The sequence below is a fragment of the Mirounga leonina genome, unplaced genomic scaffold (genome assembly GCF_011800145.1).
Source record: "Mirounga leonina isolate KUSES-001 unplaced genomic scaffold, KU_Mleo_1.0 Mir_201, whole genome shotgun sequence".
NCBI lineage: Eukaryota > Metazoa > Chordata > Mammalia > Carnivora > Phocidae > Mirounga > Mirounga leonina.
In genome coordinates, this window is record NW_023270504.1 from 9,401,238 (window position 1) to 9,424,634 (window position 23,397).

Genomic DNA, 23,397 nt, shown 5'->3' on the forward strand with positions numbered 1-23,397 from the left:
CCCAATTAAAAAACTATACATAAACTTAACATTCAAAAGGTACTTATAGAAAATTTTCCTCCAAAATATTAACTTACAAGTAGCTCTGTTACCTGTTGCTTCAATGCTTTAACTCTGTTGCTTAAAAAACTTAAGGCATAGGACTTTTTAGATATTTTACTAATATTTCCTAACACATATGAAGTACATTATGATTAACCAAATAGCTTCATATGCAATATCTTAATCTCCAAAGTAACTGTAGGGAATAGGTATTATTAACCCCAAAAAGATAAATGGTTTTTCCAAAGTCAGACTTTCAGACCCAGTGACTAGGTCTTTGATTCAAGATTTTTTCCAGCTAGTTCAGTGGAATAATGGAAAATTAATAATGTCTACATTTTCCTTCTTGATTTGTATACTTTTTATATGGGTTAATTTCATTTTATCTTAAATCTGAATTTCTTAAACCCCATTTCTTCCATGGATAATTACAAAGGCAATAATGTACTTCTGTTCAGACATGAAGGTCCTATCCACTCTTCCTCACTTGTCATTTGACAAAGCAAACTGGTCTTTTTGTTCACAGGAGTCTGAATATTCACATGATTTCTGTTTAATCCAGGGTCAGAATTCATGCTTGTATGATTTCCATATGTTTTTCTCTACCTGTGTTTAATAATTTCAGCATACCTCTTCTTGGAGAATCCGAATCTTAAGAATCAGAGCCCGGTTTTCTGTCTCCTGATTCATTAAGAGAAAGGAATTAAAAAGTATTTAGAAGTTTTTGAAAATACCACTTATTTACCTCTAAGGCTACTGACATTCTTTCTCTTTATCAACTTTAAACATGGTATTGACATATCACAAAGGAGCTTAGTCTGAAAATATTCTCAATATGAAGCTAAGCCTTTGGCTTCTAGTTTCTTGGGATTTATAAGATATCACTCTTCTGCTTGACTCAATCTGATAGGGAGGGAAAGAGGAAAAACAAAAAAGGAATAGCCTGGCTTCTTTCCCTGCTACATTCCCACTGTCCACTTATGACAGGTAGTATGAATTCATCTATTTAAATGGCACCTTGAAATCACAAAAAGTTCTAACTTTCTACTTGAAGCTGTGGATATTCTCAGATTCAGTATTACCAGAACATATGAATATCAAAAACTATTTTATATTTAAGAGCCCAAAATTCAGAACCACAAGAAGAAAAAATATTCTAGGACAAGATAAATGCCAAAATGTTAACAGCAAATCTTGTGGGTAGGATAAGTTAAGGATTTTGTGGTATTTTTTGTTAATAGGCATTTTTTTTTTTTTTTGAGAGGGAGAGAGCATGCGTGCGCATGCACATGCTTATGGTGGGAGGAAGAGGGGGGCAGAGAAGCAGAGGGAGAGGGAGAGAGAGAATCCTAAGCAGGCTTCATGATCAGTGCAGAGCCCAACCCTGGGCTCAGTCCCACAACCCTGAGATCATGACCTGAGCTGAAATCAAGAGTCGGAGACTTAACTGGCTGAGTCACCCAGGGACCCCTGCATTTCCTCATTTTATAGAGTGAACAGGTATTACCTTTATAACATAGAAATAAAAGGAGAACCAGCTCAGGTTAAGATGTCATTGGTATGAGAATGAAAGAACACACACACCACGTAATTGGAATCTTAAGACCTGAGTTCAGTCGTAGCTCTACGTTTATTAGATAATTGACTTTGAAGAATCAAAACATTTCTGGACTTCACCTATAACTATTAATTTTTTTAACTGAAGAATATCAACTTCTGTTTTTACCTCACAGAATTTCTATGACCAGTGAGGTAAAGTAGTAAAAATTCTTTTGAAATTGTAAAACACTATAAAATGCAAAAGGTTAGGATTGTGTATCTAGGATTCTGACTTTGTAACAATCACAACTAACAATATTGAGCCCTAGGAGGAAAAAGGACATTGATGATTTTACACGTATTAACTTATTTAACCCTCCAGCCCTAGGGTAGGTAGTACGGTTATCTTCATTTTATACGTAAGGATGCTAAAGGTGAAAGAGGTTACGTGGTTTGCCTAAAGTTACACAGTCGCTAGAGTCAGGCCTTGGATGTCAGTAGTCTGACTCGCAAGAATGGCTACTTGCTCATTTCTCAGCATTTCCTCCACATACAAGATCCTCTGTGGTCCCAAACTGAGCCTTTCCTGTACTGCATTCAGAGACTTGCAGAGTTACCTGACACTCAGTGAGTCTAGTCCCCACATTCGTGCTGAGGCAAGAGCTAAGCTAACCTGTGTTGGTTGTGGGAGTGACATAGGCCTGGAGCCCAAGTCTCCTGATGGCTTATAGATCTAAAAAGGAATTAGTCTGAATGACTTTCATCCGACCCCACCATTGTCAGCAATGCTAGAATACTGCTGGAATATATCAGGATTTGGAAGATTATTACTAACGCTCTAGACAATAATTTAACATTCTCAATTTAGAAACAGTTTTCAATTCAGTTTAACTTAGTTTTTAATTAAAACTTAGCTTGAATTTAAAGCTTAGTCTAAACAATGTTTTGCTCTAAAAATTTCAAGCCTGTGTTTATTTAGTGTAAGGACTGATTTATGGGGCTTTTTAGTAATCTGTAAGTACTCAGATAATGGATTTTTTTTTTTAAACCTGAGAAAAAGGTGAAAATTTGATAGGGAATTTATTTTTTTAGAAAATTCAAGTGGTTTTTAGTATCAGGTATTTATGAATTCACCTATCAACTTCAGGAAGCATTCCAGAGATCTTCTAGATCTTCAGAAACCATTGTGAATATGACTGAGTTTTGTAAAGAATTTTAATCTTGGCTGAAAAGAAAAACAGTCTATCCTATTTGCCTTTACTTTTCTAAGGTATTACCAATTCATTCATCAGTCTACTGACTTCTGATTTTTTTTTAAGATTTTATTTATTTATTTATCAGAGAGAGATAGTGAGAGAGAGAGAGCACAAGCAGGGGGAGTGGGAGAAGCAGAGGGAGAAGCAGGCTCCCTGCTGAGCAAGGAGCCCGACGTGGAATTTGATCCCAGGATCCCGGGATCATGACCTGGGCTGAAGGCAGACGCTTAACTGACTGAGCCACCCAGGCGTCCTTGACTTCTGATTTTTTAAAAAGGTTTTTATTTATTTGTCAGAGAGATAGAGAGAACACAAGCGGGGGAGCGGCAGGCAGAGGGAGAAGTAGGCTCCCCGCCAAGCAGGGAGCTCGATGCAGGACTCAATCCCAGGATCCTGGGATCATGACCTGAGCCAAAGGCAGACGCTTGACTGACTGAGCCACCCAGGCGTCCCCCTGACTTCTGATTTTTGCCTCCAAATAAACCCTCTTGGATTTCAGTTATGTAAACTATATGCCAATTTCAAATTACTTGGCTGACTTACTAATTGTTTGTTCTGGGCTAAAATCATGGTCTTCTGCTCTTCAGAAGCATTCATACTAATTTTCAGTTCCTCCAGTTCTTCTTTTAACAGATTTGTTCTCATAATAGCTTGGTGGGCACTGTGGGGGTGGGAGGGGGAGGCAGTGAGCAAAACCTCAAATATAACCGTCAAAGATACAAAGTAAAGCCAAGGACTATTTTTGGACCCAAGCTGAAAACCACTAAAGGCTTAAACCAGATGCCAACAATAGTAAAAATACACCCATGATCTTTCACAGTCCTTAGAAAAGGAAGAGATTCGGGGGGAGTGTGGTGGGGGCAAGAGAGATAGAAGGAAACAAACATATTCTTGAGGATAAAGATTTGGAGTCTCTCTTTGAAATTCATCATTGGCTGGATCACATGGTTCTTTCCTTCCACTAAGATATAATATTTAGTTAATGCAATTCTACAATTATTTATTGCCTAATACCATGTTCCAGGAGCTGTATCCTGCAAAGAGGCCTATGATGGTGAATAAGAGACACAGTCCTTGCCCTTGTAGAGGTTACATACTAGTGAAGGAGAGGACAACTAAACAAATTATTACAAATAGTGTCTATGTACTTTACTTTAGAAGTTTATTATAGCATTGTTTATAATACCAAACTACCTAAATGTCCAACAACAACAACAAAAAACCCTATTAAATGAATTATGGTAATCCATATCATGGAATTGCTTATTTGTATTCCCACTGGATTATAGACTGTTTTCTGAGCAGATCTCAAAGAAGGTACCGTTTTTTTCCTTGCTAAGGAAATTACACTGATCGTTCAACAAATGTTCATGGAGCTCCAACTCTGTACCAGGCATTATGTTAGGCCCTGAAGAAGACAAAAGTGAGTCCAAGCATGAGAACTCTACCTTCCTGGAGTTTATAGACCAGAAGGGTAAACAGACCATCATAATTATAATATAGTGTGATAAGAACCAAGATTAGAGTGAACCCAAGTTCTGTAGACACTGTGTAAAAGGCAGACAGCTCAGATAATGGGAGGGTAGGGGTGGGGGGAGAGAGAGAGCAAACAGCAGCCCATTGAAGGGCTGCAAGCACTTAGATATTGTTGGAACCTAGAGTGAAAAATGGGAGTAGAGATCAGCAACAGAAACCCTGTCAGAAAGGACTCTGCAAATTGAATTTCATCCTGAAGGTGATAGGGATCAATGGAAGTGTTTAAAGCAGGGACATGATGTGGTCAGACTAGCATTTAGGAAGAGCATTCCTGCCCATGTGGCACTAGTTTTGGAAAGGCAGGGAGATGAATCAGGAGGCTGCTGTAGTGATCCAGATGAAAGATGATGTTTTGTTGAACTAAGTAGTAGATTCCTCTAAGACATAGATTTTTTTTTTTAAGATTTTATTTATTTGAGAGAGAGAGAGCACAAGCAGGGGGAGTGGCAGGCAAAGGGAGAGGGAGAAGCAGATTCCCTGCTGAGCAGGGAGCCCAATGCGGGGCTTGATCCCAGGACCCTGAGATCATGACCTAAGCTAAAGGCAGATGCTAAACAGCCTGAGCCACCCAGGCGCCTCTCAAGGCATAGATTTTTTTTTTCTTTTTATTAAGGCATAGATTTTTAAGAGAAACTCTGAATTATTATATTTCAAATAAATAATAAACAAAACTATTGTGGAATGGAGAAAACTCAAGGTAAGCAGTTCTTTTTATTTTATAGATTGGTTTGGAGGCTGGACTGGCTGGTCGAAAATTATGAGGGAAAGAATCCATGGTCAGAATGCTTTACTGTCTTTTCAAGTTAACTTAGAACTTTTCTGTTCAAAATTTTAGGACCTATAACATCTGTAACTGCAGACTTTGTGAAAACTTTGCTGCTTTTTCTCCCTGAAGTTTAGGCATCTCCTCACAACCCATTTTACCAGTACTTGATACTATGTGATATGTCCCCTAGGTCCTTTATCCCTTTTTATCTTAAGCTAAAGTCACAACTTTTCTTATCATCCATCATCCTTATCATGTACCCTGAAATCACATTTTAAACCTGGCTTATCAATGAATCTCTCATAATATAGTTGGCCTTTGAACAACATGGGTGTGAGGTGCACCAACCCTCCTAAAATATCTATGTGTAATTTCTGACTCCCCCCAAAACTTAAGTACTAATAGCCTACTGTTGACTGGAAGCCTTATCAATAACATCAATAGTTGATTAACACATATTTTCTATGTTATATGTATTATATACTGTATTCTTGCAATAAAGTAAGCTAGAGAAAATAAAATATTAAGAAAATCATAAGGAAGAAAAAATACATTTATAGTATTGTACTGTATTGAAGAAAATTCATGTGTAAGTGGACCCGTGCAGATCAAATCTGTTATTCAAGGGTCAACCGTACTTAGCGTGGGAATTTGCATAGAGTAAGAGTTCAACTGAACCACAGAATGCTCTGGAGAGATCCACACTTGGTCAATAGGTATACTGGTCTTAAATAGGCAACACTGCTTTGAATGACATAAAGAATATCATTGCTAGAAAAGAACTGCCAAACATTGCTAGCAAAAATCTAAAATAGTACAGCTGCTTTGGAAACAATTTGGCCGTTCTTCAAGATTCTAACTCTAAGTCACTACACAGCAATTTCCCTTCTAGGTATATACCAAGGAGAACTAAAAGCCTAATGTTCACACAGAAATTTGTATACAAACGTTCATAGCAGGAGTATTTGTAATAGCCAAAAAGTGAAAATACCCCCAAATATCCATTCTCTGAAGAATGGATAAACAAAACTGTATGTCCATACAATGGAATATTATTCAGCCACAAAAAGGAACGAAGTAGTTCCATATATGCTACATGGAACCTTGACAACATTATGCTAAGTAAAAGAAACCAGACACAAAGGTCACATATTGTATGATTCCACATATTGTATGATTTCCTTATGTGAAATGGCCAGAACAGGTAAATCCATAGAGACAGAAAGCAGATTAGTGGTTGTCAGGGGCTGAGGGGAAGGGAAATGGGGAGTGACACTTAACAGCTATGGGTTTCCTTTTAGGAGTGATGAATTGGATCATGGTAACTGGCTGCACAACCTTGCAAATACAGTAAAAAAAACCACTGAATTGTGCCCCTTAGAAGGGTAAATTTTTATGCCATGTGAGTTATAACCCAATTTAAAAAACAGATTTTTTAAGAAGGGAAAGCTCCCAGCACACTGTACCCTTCTCTATGAGTCACCTTTTTATCTGATGGCGTAGCTCAGTACAATCCTCTGATAATCGGCAGTTAGCTTCTTCCAAGGTTTCTAATGCCAATTTAAACTTATTATTTTCCTCCTCCAGTTTCTGCTTGTGAAAATGCAGGTCTGCTACATAGGTAATCAAATCAGAAACTTCTCTGTGGGTGAAAGAATGAATGAGAATCATCTTCAACATCTCCAATCCCTCCTGATCAAAATAAAGCATATATCACTGTGCAACTTTCTACTTTATCCCTTTCGATCCTAGTAAGTGTAGTCCATTTATATAATAAATATTTATTCAAGCATTGTTACGATAGCAGAGATTTTTCCAAAATTGCCAAATATTCAGCATCGGCCAGTGGTGAAGTCAGCTGCCACAGCTTTGTTAATTCTTTTCCACTTCGCTTCTAACACTTGCCTCCACCTACTATGAAGAGTTTCCATTTCTGCCCGGGTCATGAGAGCTTCTGAAATAAATTGACACATTGTTACTCTTTCAGCCAAGGGATCTTGGCAGGTTTTAATAGGCCTTTAACTAGGAAACAATTCCTAGCGACTTAGGTTTGCAGCCTGTAGCTCACAGTTTAGTATTCATCTTTCCTAATATTTTCTACAGTGTGTTAATGTTTTTGTCACCCTTGATCCTGACATTAGAGCCCAGGCCCTGTGAGAGTCTAGACCGCATGTTTCATGGAGTCCCAGGCCTTCTCTTCCTCTTTGCCATCTTATCCCAGTGCTTAGCCCAGCTTGGGTACATGGCTCCTACCACACATTTTTGCGTGGGCAAACCCAAAGTAGCAAAGAGAACATAAGGGAGAGAGAGAATTGCCTCTCCTTGATATCTAAAACTTACACACCTTTAGCAGAAAACAGCCTTTCTCATTCATATCTAAAAGTATCTATTAAAGAGATGCTTTAAAAACAATCACCCAAAGAGCTTAAGGTCAATGTCATAATTTTACTTCAAATGGAACTTGTTTTCCACGGAAAGCACATGAAGTTAATGTAGGAGAAGGGTTTTATTAGTGAGGAAATGTTAATTTATATAATACTAGTCTTATATAAATTGTGCTCCTAGTGAAATTAGTTCTAATACAATTGGGATAGAATAGTCAAGAGTTAAATAAAAGATTGGTTAGCCACCCCCCCCCACACACACACACATACACAAAGCTAAGTGGCTTTATCGTAAGTAAAACATGTAGACCTATGAAATAAATGAGAAAAAGAAATAAGAGGTACTTGAGAAAGCATTACAAGTAAGAATGCTTACAAGACTCCTTTAGACATATCTCCACCCAAAGCCTCGAAGCTCCATGACGTACATTCTGTTTTATCTGTGGTCATCTTAACTGAAACACATACAAGAGTGTTTTATGAAAAATCCATTTCTCCAAACCACAAGAAAGTGGCAGAACAAACAGGAAGAAACACATGCATACTTGCTCTACTTGATTTTATGCTGTCCTGTTCAAAAACAGAATCATCGGTGCCACCTGATCCACCATGCATTCTTTCCCTGCAACCAAACAAAATCCATGAGCTAGGATTCTTTGCCAGCCCAAAGCTCAGCTAATTTTTCAGATGTGCTCTGTAACTTCTCTATTCAGGTATTTCTGAGTTTTAAAACTATCTATTCATTCAGCAACTATTTGGAGTTCGACATTGTGCTTAGATAGGGTAATAGAAAAGAGAATTAAGGCATTACCTCTATCTTCCATTAACTTTTAATCTAACCTGAAAAAGAAAATGTGCATGCAGAAGTAGGCAGGTAATGATGTGCAGCAGTTATGATTGGGGATGGGAGGTCTCAAGGGATTAGGAAGTCAACATAGTTTGGCGTAATAAGTTTGCAGAGATAACAAGGCTGTGGGATTTGAAAAATTGGGAAGGAAAAGGCATGAGCAACTAATACTTTTATGGTGCTATCATTTTTCCTTTCTCATGGAAAACCAAGTTGAACCTAAATGAATTGTACTTTGAGCATTTACTTCTGAAATTTGGGGAAAGCTCTATATAGTCCACTATCCAGCACACAAATTCTAGCTCTAACCCTCAAACATATTAAAGTTTCAACCATTTCCTTTTTAAGAGTTTCTATACTATGATTTTAAGTTTTATTTAATCTTTCTAAATGCCAAATACTTAGACTATCTCTTTGGAACAGCTACAAAATTCTCTAGATCTGTACTAACATCTCATTGTGTTTCAATGTGCGACGGCTGTCAGAATAATTCACGCACCACTTTACTATTGATAGCTATATACCTATCACCATTTGAGCTTCTGTTCTTCTATTTTGTGCTTATACCTCCCATATTTTTCTTTACTTTTTTATAAAAATTGGAGTTTTTTTTTCTTTTGCTCTCACACCATTTTATAATAGATTATTAATACTTTTATTATACAAACCTAAGTATTTTAGAAAAATGGGAAAATGCATAAGAAAAAAACAGAAAGATGAACCCATCATGGAAAGATAATCATTTTGGAATATATTCTTCCCAACTTTCTTTATGCATATTTTTCCTTGATAAATATGGGTTTATAATACATATATGTATTTATGGTCATATTTGAAATAAATATATATGAATATTTCTCTTCTCAAATGTTTATCTAATTATAATTTTGAGTGACTATTTAGGATTCTAGTGAATGGAAGTATTATAATTTATTAATCTGACCCTCTATTTTAAAATTTGTAAGTTGCCTTTATTTATCACTGTCATAAACCTACATATATGGTTGGTTATTCTTCTTGAAGTTACATGACTAGCCCAAATACATCACATATTTTTAAGGGTTTGATATATATTCCTAAATCGTTCTTGAAAAAACCATGCCAACTTGCACTACCAGCAACACTGTATGAAAGGAGGCTTATTTCTCCACCTGCCCTGACAACATGGGGTAGAGTTATTCTTTTAAAACTGGTATGTCATCTTTATTTGTATTCCTTTGATTACTAGTAAAATTAGATATTTTTATGTATTTATCTTGCTTTCATGATTAACTCGTTCTTGGCAAACAACATTTTGGTCATCTTAAGTCATCTAGACATCCTAACCCTACGTGAAATCTAGCAAGTTTTGTCACTTTTTAGGCTTGCAGTGTTATTTAAGAAAATTCCTAGTATATATAAGCTGATAGCTGGAGATCGGTGGCTGATTAAAGCCAGAGAAATTAGGCTTCCTGTGAAAGAAGGTAAAATTTCTCCAGGATCCACCCAGGCACACCTGACATCATGCATACTCTTCTCCTTCTTTTTCTTTTTCCAATTCCACTTTTTTCCTTTTCCCTTCAGCTTCTCTTTATCCTAGGCTTTCAAATTATATTCACTGCCTAATTATCCTCACTGACCTCTAAAGGGCACTCACTCTGTGTTTAAATGTATTTGGAGATTTGCCGGTCATTATCAATAATTTGCTTCACTCCTATGTCAGCTCAATTCTTTGTGAGAACATAATAATATGTGCTGCCCCTAATCACAATAAATGGATGTTATTAGGATTAACATAATTAATATAATACATTCTCAAAATATGCTTATCACCCCCATGTGTACACATACACTCCTCAGCATCATTATCACTTGGAAATATGTTAGAAACGCAAATTATCAGGCTTCACCCCAGACCTGCTGAATCATGGTTGGGGGGCAACAATCAGGTATGATAAATAGTTCAGGTGATTCCAATACATGCTAAAGTGTGAGGAGCACTGGATTATAGTACTTCCATCAACACATACACACACAAAAACAGTGATTAGCATTAATTGTAGTCAGTTGTTAAAACAGAACCTGAATATGCATCCTGCTGGGACTATGATTACCATTTTTTAAAAAGATTTATTTATGAGAGAGAGAGAGAGAGAGCTCATGGGCTCAAGAACAGGGGGGAGGGGCAGAGGGAGAGGGGGAGGGGGAGGGAGTCTCAAGCAGACTCTGCACTGAGTGCAGAGCTGGACACGGGGCTCGATCTCATAACCATGAGATCATGACCTGAGCTGAAACTAAGAGTCAGACACTCAACTGACTGTGCCACACAGGCACCCCAATGATTACCATTTGTTTCTACAGCAAGCCATCCATTCTTTCATGATGGCACGAAAAATTTCCAGGTCCACATGTAGGTCTCCCTTTTCAGGATCAAGTATGTTCCATAGCTCCTCAAGTCCACTATCTTCAGAATTTTGACTACTTGCTTGTCTCAGGTAATCTATTATCTTGGCAACTCCAACTGAACCTTAGGAAGAAAGAAATTAATTTTGAAAGATGTATTTTTTTTTAATGAGAGAGAGAGAGAACACAAGCAAGAGTGGCAGGCAAGGGAGAAGCAGACTCCCTGCTGAGCAAGGAGCCCGATGCGGGACTCAATCCCAGGACATCAGGATCATGACCTGAGCTGAAGGCAGCCGCTTAACCAGCTGAACCACCCAGGCATCCTTTTTGAAAGATGTATTAAGATTATGTTTTAAAAGTGAAGAGTGAAGTGCTCAACTCTTTCAGGACCCTTGTGCTCTGGAATGTACCAGGTGTGCAGATTTGGGAAAATTTCTAAATCTCTTTAAGCCTCAGTTTCCTTATCTGTGAAATGGGGATGATAAAAACTACCATACATAGTTGTTGTGAGGTTTAAATATGCATGATATATATACTGAATAATCACTTGTGAGAGTAATCAAAAGGCCACATTCTTTTTTGTGTTTCCCATTCTTTCTTTAAAAAGCATTCAGTGAGGGCACCTGGGTGGCTCCGTTGGTTGAGCAACTGCCTTCAGCTCAGGTCATGATCCTGGAATCCCTGGATTGAGTCCCGCATTGGGCTCCCTGCTCGGCAGGAAGTCTGCTTCTCCCTCTGACCCTCCTCCCTCTCATGTTCTCTCTCTCTCTCATTCTCTAATAAATAAAATCTTAAAAAAAAAAAAAGCATTCAGTGAACACCAACAGCATCTTTCACAGAAGTAGAATAATCCTAAAACATGTATGGAACCACAAACAACCCCAAATAGTCAAAGCAATCTTGAAAAAGAAAAACAAAGCTGAAGTCATCACAACCTTAGATTTTAAGTTATATTATAAGACTGTAGTAATCAGAACAGTATAGTACTGGTACAAAAATAGACACATAGTTCAATAAAACAGACTCTAGAGCCCAGAAATAAACTCATGCTTATATGATCAATTAATCTATGACACAGGAGGCAAGAATATATAATGGAGAAAAGACAGTCTCTTCAGAAAATGCTGCTGGGAAAACTGGACAGCTACATGCAAAAGAATGAAACTAGACCACTTTCTTACACCACAAACAAAAATAAACTCAAAATGGATTAAGGGCCAAATTGGTGAGATATAAAACCATAAAACTTGTAGGACATCTGGGGAAGATGGCAGAGTAGGAGGATCCCAAACTCACTTCAGCCCATGGATACATCTAGATAACACCCACATCAGTATAAACAATCCAGAAAATAACCTGAACACTGGCAGAACAGACTCTCCACAGCTAAATGTAGAAAAGAGGTGACATCAAAAAAGGTAGGAAGGGTAGAGACATGATTGGGAACCAGACTGACTCATGAGACTGTCCGCGGGAAGGAGGGACACCACAGGCACAGAGATCAAAAAGGAGCACACCCCACACCAGGCATCCCAGGCATGGGGGATCCCCATTGGGAAGATGTATCCCCATAATATTTGGCTTTGAAAACCAGAGGGGCTTAACTTTGCATGTTCTTAAAATCAGTGGGGTTTAACACCTAGAACCTTAGAAAGCAGCAGGCATGGCTCTGGGAGAGCAGGAGGGCAACAGGAAATGAAGTCCTGCCCTTAAGAGACAGGATAACAACACTGCTGAGATATAACAGAGAAGTAGCAATCTGAAAAACACCTGGAATATATGGGAAGATTTATTTACTAATTTTAGAACATGTGCAGGAGGGACAGAGACCATTGGGAGACTCCTCCAAGAAAAAAAGTGCTGGCAAGCACCAGCCTTTCCCCCTGCCCAGTCTAGATATATGGACACCTGCAGGAACCTGCACAGTGTGAACTCTTTCCACCTAGCATGTTAACAGTGACCCTACCCCAGCTTTCTCCTGTGGACCCACTCAATCCAACATACCTTCAGCAGGAATCCATCCAAAGCAGTGCCCCATGCCTGGCAGTGTGCAAGTAGCCCAATAGGGACCAGCACCACTCCAAACTGACACCTGTCCCAGGGAGAGGGGAAGATAACCACATACATCAGTTTGACTATGGCCCCAAAAGTGGACAGGGGGCAGACATCTGGTCTGACTGTAGGCCCCACCCACCAAAGAAAGCTTCTCAGGGGACAACACAGGAAGAGAGCCTTACAGTTCTGTGTGACCACAGCTCTTGCGAACACCCAATCTGATCCAACTCAAGCCAAAGGTGGTTCCAGAGTAGCCCATTAACCACACAGGGACCAAATCCTGCCCAAACAGGAAGGAGAACTATTGCAGATGACTGAACTGAAGGCAAATGTGGCTCAGCCACGACAGTAGGGTGCACACAAAACACATAGGAGACACTCCTGAAGTGTCAGTTGCTGGTGAACAGGAGACATTGCACTGCAGGGCACTACAGGGCCTCCACTTCATTAGCTCACCTCTTTCAAGAGCAAGAGATGGAACTGAGTTTCCTAACACATAGAAACAGACAAACAAAGTTAGACAAAATGAGGTGACAGAGGAATATGTCCCAAATGAAAGAAGAGTACAAAATCACAGCAAGAGAGCTAAATAAAACAGAGGTAAGTAATATGCCAGTTAGAGAATTTAAAGTAATGGTAATAAAGATACCCAATGGACTTGAGAAAAGAGTGGAGGATCTCAATAAGACCCTCAACAAAGAGAAAGAAAACATAAAAAAGAACCAATCAGAGGGGTGCCTGGGTGGTTCAGTTAAGTATTGGATTCTTGACCTCAGCTCAGGTCTTGATCTCAGGGTCATGAGTTCAAGCTTCCACTGGGTGTGGAGCCTACTTAAAAAAAAAAAAAAAAAGAATCAATCAGAGATGAATAACTCAATACTTGGAATTTAAAACACACTACAGGGAATACATAGTAGACTAGAGGAAACAGAAGAATGGATCAGTGACCTGGAGAACAAAGTAGTGGAAAGAGATCTAGTTGAACAGGAGAAAGAAAAAAGACTAATAATGAGTATAGATTAAGGGAATTCAATGACACCATCAAGTAATAATGTCGATATTAAAGGATCCCAGAAGGAGAAGAGAGAAAAAGGGAAGAAAATTTATTTGAAGAAACAGCAGCTGAAAACTTTCCAACCCTGGGGAAGGAAACACAAATCCAGACCCAGGAGGCACAGAGAGGGCACAACAAAACCAACTCAAGCAAGTCCATACCAAGACACATAGTAATTAAAATGGCAAAAAGTAGTGATAAAGAGAGAATTTTAAAAGCAGCAGGAGATGGGTACTTTGGTGGCTCAGTCAGGTAAGTGTCTGACTCTTGATTTCAGCTCAGATCATGATCTTGGGTGAGGGGGGTGGTCCCTGGGAATGAGTCCTGTGTTGGCTGCTGTGCTCAGCAGGGACTCTGCTGAAGATTCTCTCTCCCTTGACCCTCCTCCTGTGCACGTTCTCTCTTTCTCTCACTCTCAAATAAATAAATAAATCCTTTTTAAAAAAAAAGCAGCAAGAGAAAGAAAACAGTTACATACAAGGGAAACCCCATAAGGCTCTCAACTGATGTTTGAGCAGAAACTAGGCAGGCCAGAGAAGAGTGGCATGATATATGTTCAAAGTGCTGAAAACAACAACAACAACAACACAAAAAACTGCAACCAAGCATACTCTCTATTCAGCAAGGCTATCATTCAGAAAAGGAGAGATAATGAGTTTCCCAAACAAAATTTAAAGGAATTCATGACCAATAACCGGCCTTACAAGAAATGTTAAAGGGGATTCTATGAGTAGAAAGACAAGCAGGAGTAAGAAAAGTAGGATGCACAAAAGCACTACAATTAAGTATATCTATAAAAATCAGTCAAGGAAGTCACAAAAGTATGAAACTATATAGCAAAAATACAGGTGGCAGAGGAGTAAAAACTTAGTGCTTTAAGACAGGGTTCAAACTGGGGCACCTGGGTGGCTCAGTTGGTTAGGCGACTGCCTTCGGCTCGGGTCATGATCCTGGAGTCCCAGGATCGAGTCCCGCATCGGGCTCCCTGCTCTGCAGGGAGTCTGCTCCTCCTTCTGACCCTCCCCCCTCTCATGTGCTCTCTGTCTCTCTCATTCTGTCTCAAATAAATAAATAAAATCTTTAAAAAAAAAAAAAAAGACGGGGTTCAAACTTAAATGGCCACCAATTTAATATAATGTGCTATATGCATAAGATGTTATATATAAACCTAATGGTAATCACAAATAAAAAACCTGTAACAGATATGCAAAAAATAAAAAGAAATGAATCCAAGCATATAACCAAAGAAAACCAGCATGGAAAGAGCCCAAATGTCCATCAACTGATGAATGGATAAAGAAGATATGGTGTAAGACCTGTACCCCTGAAACAAATAATACATTATATGTTAATTAAAAAAAAAAAGAAGATATGGTGTATATATACACAATGGAATATTATTCGGTCATCAAAAAGAATGAAATCTTGTTATTTGCAATGGCATGGATGGAGCTAGAGTGTGTTATGCTAAGTGAAATAAGCCAGAGAAAGACAAATAAAATATGATTTCACTCATATGTGGAATTTAAGAAACAAAACAGATAAACATAGGGGAAGGGGGAAAAAAAGAAAGGGAAGCAAACCATAAGAGACTTAAATATATAGAACTGAGGACTGATGGAGGAGAGGCAGGCAAATAGGTGATGGGTATTAAGGAAGATGCTTGTTGTGGTTAGCACTGCGTGTTGTATATAAGTGATGAATCACTAAATTCTACTCTTGAAACCAATATTATATTATATGTTAACTAAGTAGAATTTAAATAAAAATTTGAAAAAAAAATCACACACAAAAAAATATTTAAAAACCAAAAAAAGCCCAAAATAAAACAAATAAACAAACACAAATGTTAACCTCTTCCAAGGACACCCTCACAGACACATCCATAAATAAAGTTTGACTACTATTTGAATATCCCTTAGTCTAATCAAGTTGACACATAAAATTAACCATCAAACTCTGTTGTAGCCATTAAGAAAACATTAAAAGTAGCCAATATTTGGGGGAGTCTTGTGCTTTCTATATCTGAGAAGAAGAAATGCCCCTTTGTAGAATTCTTAAGGACATGTAGTAGGTAAGCTATGGGAGTGACCTTGAAAAGCTTACCAAACACTTCTTATCAGAAGGGTATAGATTTGTGTATATTAAGATTTGTACAGATTAAGATAAATGGGCAAATACTTCTTGAATGTCATAAGAACCAAATATAGAAACCAATATTCTAAGCTTCCACTTTGATTTCTATCCTTTCTGTCCCAATGTAGCATTTCTTTGAAGCACAAATTTTGATTCCTAAGATTCTATTCTATGCTGTAAATCATAATGCATGTCCTTATGGAAAAATAAAAAATTGTATGATATGGAAAAAAAAAGAAAGAAAGAAAACCAGCAAACCATGAAAGAAGAGAGCAAGAGAAGAAAGGAACAAAGAAGAACTACAAAAACAACTATAAAATGATGGACATTGGGGAGGGTATGTGCTATGGTGAGTGCTGTGAATTGTGTAAGACTGTTGAATCACAGACCTGTACCCCTGAAACAAATAATACATTATATGTTTAAAAAAAAAAAAAAAAGAAGAAGATAGTAGAAAGGGAAAAATGAAGGGGGGGAAATTGGAGGGGGAGACGAACCATGAGAGACTATGGACTCTGAGAAACAAACTGAGGGTTCTAGAGGGGAGGGGGGTGGCGTGGTGGGTTAGCCTGGTGATGGGTATTAAAGAGGGCACATACTGAATGGAGCACTGGGTGTTATATGCAAACAATGAATCATGGAACACTACATCAAAAACTAATGATGTAATGTATGGTGATTAACATAACATAATAAAATAAAATAAACAACTATAAAACAAGCAACAAAATGGCAGTAAGTACATACTTATCAATTACTTTGAATGTAAATGGACTAAATGTTCCAATCAAAAAACTAGGGTGACAGATGGATAAACAAGCAAGAACCATTGACATGCTGCCTGCAAGAGACTCATTTCAGACTTAAAGACACATGCAGATTGAAGGTGAAGGGATGGAAAAGCATTTGTCCTGCATATGGAAATGAAAAGAAAGCTAGGGTAGCAATACTTAGACAAAATAGACTTTAAACCAAAGACTGTAACTAGAGACAAAGAAGGACACTTCTAATGATAAAGGGAGTAATACAAAAAGATATACCCCACTTACATCAATGGATAGATCATCTAGACAGAACAGCAACAATGAAACAGTGGCTTTGGAGGATACATTGGACCAGATGGATCTAACAGATATATTCAGAACATTCCATCCAGGGATACCTGGTGACTCAATTTTGCTGATCTTTTCAAAGATGAAAGGAAGGGAGGGAGAGAGGGAGGGAGGAAAGAAAGAAAGAGGAGGAAGGAAGGAAGGAAAGAGTGAGAGAGAAAGAAAGAAAGAGAAAGAGAGAAGAGGAGGAAAGAAGGAGACAGACAGAAAGAAAAAAGAAAGGGAGGAAGAAAAGAAAAAAGAATCAACACAACAAAAATACAAAGGATTAGGATTATAAGAGAATATTATGAAAAATTATATGCCAACAAATTGGACAAACTAGAAGAAATGGATAAATTCCTAGAAACATACAACCCACAAAACTGAATCAGAAAGAAATAGAAAATTTGAATATACCAGTTACCAGTGATGCAACTGCATCTGTTAAAAAAAGAAAAACAAACAAACAAAAAACCTCCTGACAAAAAAAGTTCAGAATCAGATGACCTCACAGGTGAATTCTAGCAAACATTTAAAGAAGAGTTAATACCTACCCTACTCCTCTCAAACGATTCCGAAAAAATAGGAGAGAAAGGAAAGCTTCCAAATTCATTATATGCATCCAGGATTATTCTGATACCAAAAACAGATAAAGACACTGCAAAAAAAAGAGAACTATCGGCCAATATCTCTGATGACCATAGATGCAAAAATCCTCAACAAAATACTAGCAAACCAAATCCAAAACATTAAAAAAATCCTTCTTCATGATCAAGTGGGATTTACTCCTGGGATGTAAGCGTGGTTCAATGTTTGCAAATCAATCTATGTGATACATCACATCAACAAGAGAAAGGATAAAAACCATATGATCATTTCAGTAGAGCAGAAAAAGCATCTGACAAAGTACAACATCATTCATGATTAAAAAAAAAAAAAACTTTCAACAAAGTAGGTTTAGAGGGAGCATACTTCAACATAATAAAGATATGAAAAACCCACTGCTAACATCTTACTTAATGGGGAAAAACTGAGAGCTTTTCCCATAAAAGCAGGAACAAGACAAGGATGTCCACTCTCACCACTTTTATTCAGCATAGTACTAGAAGTCCTGGCCATAGCAATCAGACAAGAAAAAGAAATAAAAGGCATCCAAATTAGTAAGGAAGAAGTAAAACTTATCACTATTTGCAGATGACATGAGACTATGTATAGAAAACCCAAAGACCCCCCAAAAAAACTACTAGAACTGATGAATTCAGTGAAGTCACAAGATACAAAATCAATATACAGAAATCCATTGCATTTCTATACACTAATAATGAAGTAGCAGAAAGAGAATTTAAGAAAACAATCCCACTTACAATTGCACGAATACCTAGGAATAAACTTAACCAAGTACATGAAAGACCTGTACTCTGAAAACTATAGAACACTGATGAAAGAATTTTAAGATGACACAAATGAATGGAAAGATATTCCATGCTCATGGATTGGGAGAACAAATATTGTTAAAGTGTACATACTACCCAAAGCAATCTATAGATTTAATGCAATCCTTGTCAAAATACCAACAGCATTTCTCATGAAATTAGAACATATAATCCTAAAATTTGTATGGAACCATAAAAGACCTCAAATTGCCAAAACTATCTTGAAAAAGAACAAAACTGGAGGTATCACAATCACAGATTTCAAGATATATTACAAACTGTAGTAATCAAAACAGTATGGTACTGGCACAAAAATAGACAAATAGATCAATAGGACAGAACAGAAAGCCTAAAAATAAACACACACTTATATGGTCAATTGATCTTCAACAAAGGAGGCAAGAATATGCAATTGAAAAAAGACACTTTTCAAAAAATGGTATTAGGAAAAGCTGGTATTGGACACCTACATGCAAATGAATGAAACTGGACCACTTATTTATGCCATACACAAAAATAAATTCAAAATAGATTAAAGACATAAACATGACTTCTCAAGCTATTTCAAAAAAAAAAAAAAAGAAATGGAGGGAAACCATCCAAACTCATTCTACAAGGCCAGCATTCCCGATTCCAAAAGCAAACAAAGACTCCACTAAAAAAAGGAATAGAGGCCAATATCCCTGATGAACATGAACTCAGAAATTCTCAACAAAATACTAGCAAATCGAATCCAATAGTACATTAAAAGAATCATTCACCACAATCAAGTGGGATTTATTCCTGGGTTGCAAGGGTAGTTCAATATTTGCAAATCAATCAATATGATACACATTAATAAAAGAAAAGATAAGAACCATATGATCTTCTCAACAGATACAGAAAAATATTTGACAAAGTATAGCATCCATTTTTGAGAAAAACTCTTAACAAAGTAGGGATAGAGGGAACATATCTCAACATCATAAAGGCCATATACAAAAAATGCACAGCTAATGTCATCCTTAATCAGGATAAAACTGAACGTTTTTCCTTATGGTCAGGAAAAAGACAGAGATATCTACTTTCACCACTTTTATTCAACATAGTACTGGAAGTCGTAGCCTCAGCAGACAACAAAAAGAAATAAAAGGCATCCAGATCAGCAAGGAAGAAGTCAAAACATTCATTATTTGCAGACAACATGACACTATGTAGAAAATCTAAAAGACTCTATCAAAAAATTGGTAGAGTGATACATGAATGTATCATGTATCTAGAACTGATACATGAATTCAGTGAAGTCACAGGATACAAAATCAATATACAGATAACTGTTGTATTTCTATACACCAATAATGAAGCAACAGAAAGAGAAAACAAGGAATCAATCCCATTTACAACTGCACCAAAACCCATAAGATACCTACGAATAAACCTAACCAAAGAGGTAAAAGATTTGTACTTTGAGAACTATAGAACACTTATGAAACAAATTGAAGATGACACAAAGAATGGAAAAACATCCCATGTTCATGGATTGGAAGAACAAATATTGTTAAAATGTCTATACTACCCAAAGCAATCTACATATTTAAAGCAATCCCTATCAAAATACCACCAGCACTTTTCATAGAGCTAGAACAAACAAGCCTAAAATTTGTATGGAACCACAAGACCCCAAATAGCCAAAGCAATCTTGAAAAAGAAAAGCAAAGCTGGAGGCATCACAATTCCAGACTTCAAGTTATATTACAAAGCTGTAGCGATCGAGACAGTACTGGCACAAAAAGACACATAAGTCAATGGAACAGAAAACCCAGAACTGGACCCACAACTATACGGTCAACTAATCTTTGACAAAGCAGGAAAGAATATCCAATGGGAAAAAGACAGTCTATTCAACAAATGGTGTTGGGAAAACTGGGCAGCCACATGCAAAAGAATGAAACTAGACCACTTTCTTACACCATACACAAAAATAAATTCAAAATGGATGAAAGACCTAAATGTGAGACAGGAAACCATCAAAATCCTAGGAACATAGGCAGTAACCTCTTTGACACTGGCCATAGCATCTTCTTACTAGACATGTCTCCTGAGGCAAGGGAAACAAAAGCAAAAATAAACTATTGGGACTACATCAAGATAAAAAGTTTTGTACAGTGAAGGAAACAATCAACAAAACTAAAAGGCAACCTTTGTAATGGGAGAAGATATCTGCAAATGACATATCTGATAAAGGATTAGAATCCAAAATCTATAAAGAACTTATCAAACTCAACACCCCAAAAACAAATAATCCCATTAAAAAATGGATAGAAGACATGAAAAAACATTTTTCCAAATAAGACATCCAGATGGCCAACAGACATATGAAAAGATGCTCAATATCACTTATATTCAGGGAAATACAAATCAAAACTACAATGAGATATCACCTCACACCTTGTTAGAATAGCTAAAATTAATGACACAGGAAACAACAGATGTTGGTGAGGATATGGAGAAAGGGAGACCCTCTTATACTGTTGGTGGAAATGCAGACTTGTACAGCCACTCTGGAAAACAGTATGGAGGTTCCTCAAAAAGTTAAAAATAGAACTATTCTATGACCCAGCAATTGCACTACTAGGTATTTACCCAAAGGATACAAAAATACTGATTCAAAGGGATACATGTCTCCTGATGTTTATATAGCAGCATTATCAACAATAGACAAATTATGGAAAGAACCCAAATGTCCATTAGGTGATGAATGGATAGACAATATGTGGTGTGTGTATACAAGAGCATGTGTGTGCGTGCGCGCGTGCACACACACACACACACAGAGGAATATTACTCAGCCATCAAAAAGAATGAAATCTTACCATTTGCAATGACATGGATAGAGCTAGAGAGTATTATGCTAAGTGAAATAAGCCCGTCAGAGAGAGACAAATACCATATGATTTCACTCATATGTGGAATTTAAGAAACAGAACAGATGAACATGGGGGGTGGGGGGAGAGAGAAGCAAACCATAAAATATACTCTTAACTACAGAGAACAAATTGAGGGTTGCTGCAGGGGAGGTAGGCAGAGGTATGGGTTAAATGGGTGATGGGCATTAAGGAGGGCACTTGTGAGGAGCACAGGGTGTTGTATATAAGTGATGAATCAAGAAATTCTACACCTGAAACAAAACAAACAAACAAACAAACAAACCTGATTACAGAGAAATCTCAATCTCCAAAAGGAAGCAGTACAGATGAAATTTATTTCAATAAAAGAAACTAGAAATTAAAGACAAAATGGGAAAAGAGAAAAGAAATGAAAAAAGAGAAAGAAGGAAAGAAAGAAGAAAGAAAAAGAGAAAGAAAGAAGAAAGAAAAAGAGAAAGAAAGAATGAGAAAGAGAAAGAAAGAAAAAGAAATATCTATACAATGGAATTTAGAACACAAGGGAGAAAAGAGACAGGACATTTACCGAAATGACATGTTCTTTTACTACTGGAATCACAGATCATAAGAATATTTTAAGTCATGCTTCCTGCCTGACATTTGTAGAAAAGACAGGGAAAAAAGAATTGTGTTGATCTACATTATTTGGTTGCATCATTGTATTTCATAAAATATGCCTGATTTTCTATAGGTCCCAATATGTGTTCATGATCCAAAAACATAATGTGAGGTTCTATTGTTTACATAGCTGGATCATTGTAGGATCCTACAAATACTGACAAATATCATTTCTTTGTATAGCAGTCAATATTAAGAGATAATTCACAAAAATGTGAAGACTAAAGAATCAATAGCAGATGCTGTAAATTACTAGAGAAAATGAAAATAAACATAGGAATGAGTTTGCATTAAAAAAAGAAAAAAGACCTAAATATGAGACCTGAAACCATAAAAATTCTAGAAAAGAACACAGGCAGTAATTTCTCTGACACAAGCCATAGCAACATTTTTCTAGGTATGTCTCCTGAAGCAAAGGAAACAAAAGCTAAAATAAACTATTGGGATTACATTAAAATAAACAGCTTCTGCACAGTGAAAGGAAAAAAATTAACAAAACTCAAAGGCAAACTTCAAGATGGGAGAAGATATTTGCAAATAACATATCTGATAAAGGGTACTATCCAAATTATATAAAGAACTTATACAACTAAACACCAAAACAAAAAAACAAATAAGCCATTAAAAATGGGCAGAAGACATACACAGATATTTCTTCAGAGAAGACATCCAGATGGCCAACAGACACATGAAAAGATGCTCAACATCACTCATATTCAGGGAAATGCAAATCAAAACCACAATGAGATATCACCTCACAGCTGTCAGAATGACTAAAATAAAAAAACACAAGAAACGGGGCGCCTGGGTGGCTCAGCCGTTAAACGTCTGCCTTCGGCTCAGGTCATGATCCCAGGTCCTGGGATCGAGCCCCGCATCGGGCTCCCTGCTCCACGGGAAGCCTGCTTCTCCCTCTCCCACTCCCCCTGCTTGTGTTCCCTCTCTCGCTGTGTCTCTCTCTGTCAAATAAATAAATAAAATCTTAAAAAAAAAAAAACACACAAGAAACAACAAATGTTGACAAGAATGTGGAGAAAAAGGAACCCTCATGTACTGTTGGTGGGAAGGCTAACTGGTGCAGCCACTCTGGAAAACAGTATGGTGGTTCCTCAAAAAGTTAAAAATGGAATTACCATATGTTTCAGTAATTCCACTACTGGGTATATACTCAAAGAATACAAAAACACTAATTTGAAAAGATACATGCACCCCTATGTTTATTGCAGCATTATTTACAATAACCAAGATACAGAAGCAGCCCAAGTATCCACTGATTGATGAGTAAAGATGTATACACACATATCACATAGGAATGAATTTACATTTTAAAA

The 23,397-nt window shown here is 37.2% G+C and overlaps 1 protein-coding gene across 1 annotated transcript in view; it reads right to left on the reverse strand.

Annotated features, from left to right (window-relative positions):
- Positions 1–23,397, reverse strand: part of LOC118025418 (lymphoid-restricted membrane protein) — a 72,190-nt gene that overhangs the window by 31,674 nt on the left and 17,119 nt on the right. The window contains exons 4-9 of the mRNA XM_035027829.1: positions 10,696–10,879; positions 8,069–8,145; positions 7,900–7,978; positions 6,623–6,781; positions 3,381–3,498; positions 673–723 (exon numbers count right to left, since the gene is read on the reverse strand). Coding sequence (XP_034883720.1) covers positions 673–723; positions 3,381–3,498; positions 6,623–6,781; positions 7,900–7,978; positions 8,069–8,145; positions 10,696–10,879 — 668 coding nt within the window. The remainder of the gene's footprint in view (positions 1–672; positions 724–3,380; positions 3,499–6,622; positions 6,782–7,899; positions 7,979–8,068; positions 8,146–10,695; positions 10,880–23,397) is intronic.